Raw genomic sequence first — 3,645 nt, forward strand, 5'->3', positions numbered from 1 at the left:
CACGCCTTTGGGAAGATTTTTGATTTCAAATATATTGTTCAACAGTATGCATGTCTCGGACATGTATGTCGATGCATGTCGTTGGTACGACAAGTCCATTTTGGAGCCAGAATAGACGGGTCCGGGGGCGGGGGTATGGGGAGTGCTTTTATTTAAAGAAATATCATGTAACAGAAAATTGTCAACAGAACATAAAAATAATTTAGAATTAGGCAATATAATTTACGATCTCATTAAAAAGGATGATATACGATTATTTTTCTCCAATAAAAAAATAATTCATCATAATAATAAAAAAAAAAATTCGTCATCGTAATAAATATGACTGCCATCAAATGAGAAGAGTGGAGATCAGATTTGTAAGACTTAGTTAAATTGATAGTAACAAAGCTCAAGCTCTATCTTAGAAACAGAGGCAGTCCAGAGAGAAACAACCCACAAAAGAAAACTCTTCTTGGAAGCTACCAAATACTACAGTTTTCCCTTGGCAAACCGAATATACAGACATGGCCAGGGATGAATAGAAATAACTCTTCACGCCGGCATCGAAATATAGACCTGAAATTTATACTGTTGTTATGCACTGGTTTGCTGATTTTCACAAAGGAGGAATTATCGGTTTGTAGTCAACATATTCCTGAACGAGAGCCCGTTCAACTGTTTCCACGGGGAAGTTCAACTGAGTTCGAGGACCTCTCATTTTGAGAGCCGCTTTATCGTACGCCATGGCCGCCTCCTCCGCCGTCAGAAACGTGCCAAGCCACATCCGGGCGCCATGTCTCGTCGAATCTCGAATTTCTGCTGCGTACTTTCCCCATGGCCGTCGCCGCACACCTCTGTACCGCTTCTCAGCCGCCTCTGAACATCCAAGCCGTCTTTTTTTGGCGCTCTCTTGTTCCGCAATATTTCCCCCCTCCGACTGCTTATTCACTTTGACGAGATCAAGAACTTCGCAATTGAGAGACAGCCATCGCCTGAGACTCACAAGTCTCTCCAAAACATCGGTTAAGTCCGATTCATTCAGTGTCTTACACAAACCATCATCTTCACAGCTTCTCAGATTGGAGTCCCCGAAAATGGTGTCGCGGTGATTCATTGTCAGGGAATTTGCTGTTGAGGCGGGAGGAGAAGTGATACAAGCGATGCCTTGAAGTTGAGAATCTGGCCTGTAAGGGATTTCCTGTGGAACGAAAGAGGCCCATACGTTCTCCAGAACCATGGACGAGGATCCCAATCTTTCCATCTCGGGCTACTATTTTGACAGTAGAAATATTGTTCTGAGAGAAATGGAGAAGCTAACGATGGTATTAAAAGACGAGCAAAGTTTCGCTTGATGAACAGCTGGAAAGTATTCAACCTTCCTTGATGTAGTAAAAGCCAAAATATTATTAAACATGTTCTCAGGCTATTAAAAAATCTAAAGCCTGGCTTACGAAGAGATGTGGCGTTGTTCATCTTCCCTGCACGTCGTCCACAATCTCGTATGAAGAGAATGTTTATCTTAATGCATAAGATTACCATTTCCAAGCCATCACTTGTGTTTCGCCACGTTACTATGCCTTTATCATTACAATCACTTGCAATCTAGAGCAAATCTTCTCGCCCACTTCGCTTTATTGAACTCATTTTAAATATGAACGCAACCAGACGACGGCTTAACCATCCAATGATGGACACAGATTCGATTGATCCACGCAACGATAAAGAGCTGAGTAAATCGAGTTTTAGACTTCCAAAAATATAGGAGATAAAAATTCATCCAAACATTAATAAATCAGAACGGGTCTATTGAGTAATTTTGATAAAATACTGTGCAATGAAAGTAAGATTCACATCAGTTTAGAGAGATAGATCTCAGTTATTTTACTAGAAATTTAACAATGAAGTATATTTTATATATGATTTTTTATATAATTTTAAAATTATAATATTTATTTTTCGTAGTTAAATTGTTTGAAAGATGCGTTTTCATTAGATTAAATTTAAGAAGATTAACGAAATTCATAAAACATATGTTTTACAAATCTTGAAAGAGATGCCAGCTAAACAAATATGGATCTAATACCAACATAAGCCTACCTGGACATATGAAACCCTTACAACTTAGCCACATAACTAACAACTTCAAACAAAAATTGCTAGACCTCAAACAAAATCTTGTAGTTATCCACTTGCCATTTCTTCCTCATTGTCTGGATGAATGTCATCAACTTGCATATCCCATTCGAGCCCCTCCAATTGGACATAAGATTTAATCCATTTGGGGTCTTCATTCATCTCTATCCATGTCCAATTTAATAGAAATTCCAGTCCTTTGGTCGCCACATGCCTTTGGTTGCCACATGCCAGTTGTCTTGATATTCCTCCCCATCATCAATCAGAACTAAGGGAAATTTGGGGACCTCAAGATGCATTTTGAAGAAATCTTTGGGCATGGGAATAAGTTTATGGTCATTAATATGCATCATAACTTCCCCAAAACTTGCCCTTTGAAGACCCTTTCACATGACATAACAATTACAATAAATTAGAAATATTTTATAATTACAACAACTTTAGGACATGCAAGGTTTGCAATATATAAAACTCTAATGTATAATTTTTTTTTTTTTGGCTTAATACTTATTCATAGCTTTTGATCAATTATACAATGTGATGCAACAAAATAGGACATCAAACAAAGATTTAGATGACTTGATCAACTTTAATTGCATTATCATATGACTATATCATGTGTTCTAGTACTAGACTAATCGACATTTTGCATCTTTATTTTAGGTGCCATAGTTCTATTGTGTGACATGATCTATTATTAAAACAATATGATTGCATCTTTTCTTCTTGTCATTGAGAATATATTATGTTGAAAATAACAATAGATCCAATTTTATAGGTGTGTGCATATATACACTGATATATATGTGTGTGTGTGTGTGTGTGTGTGTATAGGTACACACATATTTCTTAATGCACAGGGATTTAATTCACAATGAAGACTCTCAATACTATATAGGATATAGTAGATGTAGTTTTGTATGTTTTTGTCACTAGAAAATATAACTTTTATACACTCTATAATAAGTTATCCATTTTATACATACCCAATGTCATATATATATTTTTATCAAAATCTACAATATTATTAAATATTCGTATATGTTTCTCTCTATCGCTCTCTTTCTATATATGTGTACATACATACATATATGTGTGTGGATATCTATATATATAGATATCAAGAAATTGAAATGACAATAATCTATCTTATTTTGACCTTTTTAATGTTAGAGTATTACATTAATTAGTATAATATTAGATCAATAGTTAATTCAAGAAAAGGTTATTCCCGGAATTTTTAAGACTATACTAGCCAGTGCACAAATATGCCGATTGAATTCAAATTTCATATAATTTATTTTTCCTATAATTTGATTTCCATTTGCTCTTCATTTGCTATGAGAACATCTCTGAGCTTTGTGCATCTTTAATTATGATGTGACATTTTGCAGAAAACACTGCATTTTCCTACAAGAACATCAAAATTGTTATCATGAAGTGATTCTGAGGGTGTTTACCAGCCGCACTCCAGGATATTATCAATGTTGTGTAGGAAAAAGTAGTTTCTCCAAGCGTCTGAGACACAGA

At 35.5% G+C, this 3,645-nt stretch overlaps 1 protein-coding gene across 1 annotated transcript; it reads right to left on the reverse strand.

The window, feature by feature from the left end:
- Positions 1–598: 598 nt before the first annotated feature.
- On the reverse strand, positions 599–1,219 carry LOC131050607 (ethylene-responsive transcription factor RAP2-2-like). Its single transcript, XM_057984802.2, has one exon. It carries the CDS (start codon positions 1,217–1,219, stop codon positions 599–601), a length of 621 nt encoding a protein of 206 aa, XP_057840785.2.
- Positions 1,220–3,645: the final 2,426 nt, after the last annotated feature.

This window comes from Cryptomeria japonica, chromosome 8, assembly GCF_030272615.1.
Source record: "Cryptomeria japonica chromosome 8, Sugi_1.0, whole genome shotgun sequence".
NCBI lineage: Eukaryota > Viridiplantae > Streptophyta > Pinopsida > Cupressales > Cupressaceae > Cryptomeria > Cryptomeria japonica.

Bases quoted from the DNA above. Each gene is read 5' to 3' on its own strand.
- LOC131050607 (XM_057984802.2), bottom strand. From the start codon at position 1,219: ATGGTTCTGGAGAACGTATGGGCCTCTTTCGTTCCACAGGAAATCCCT.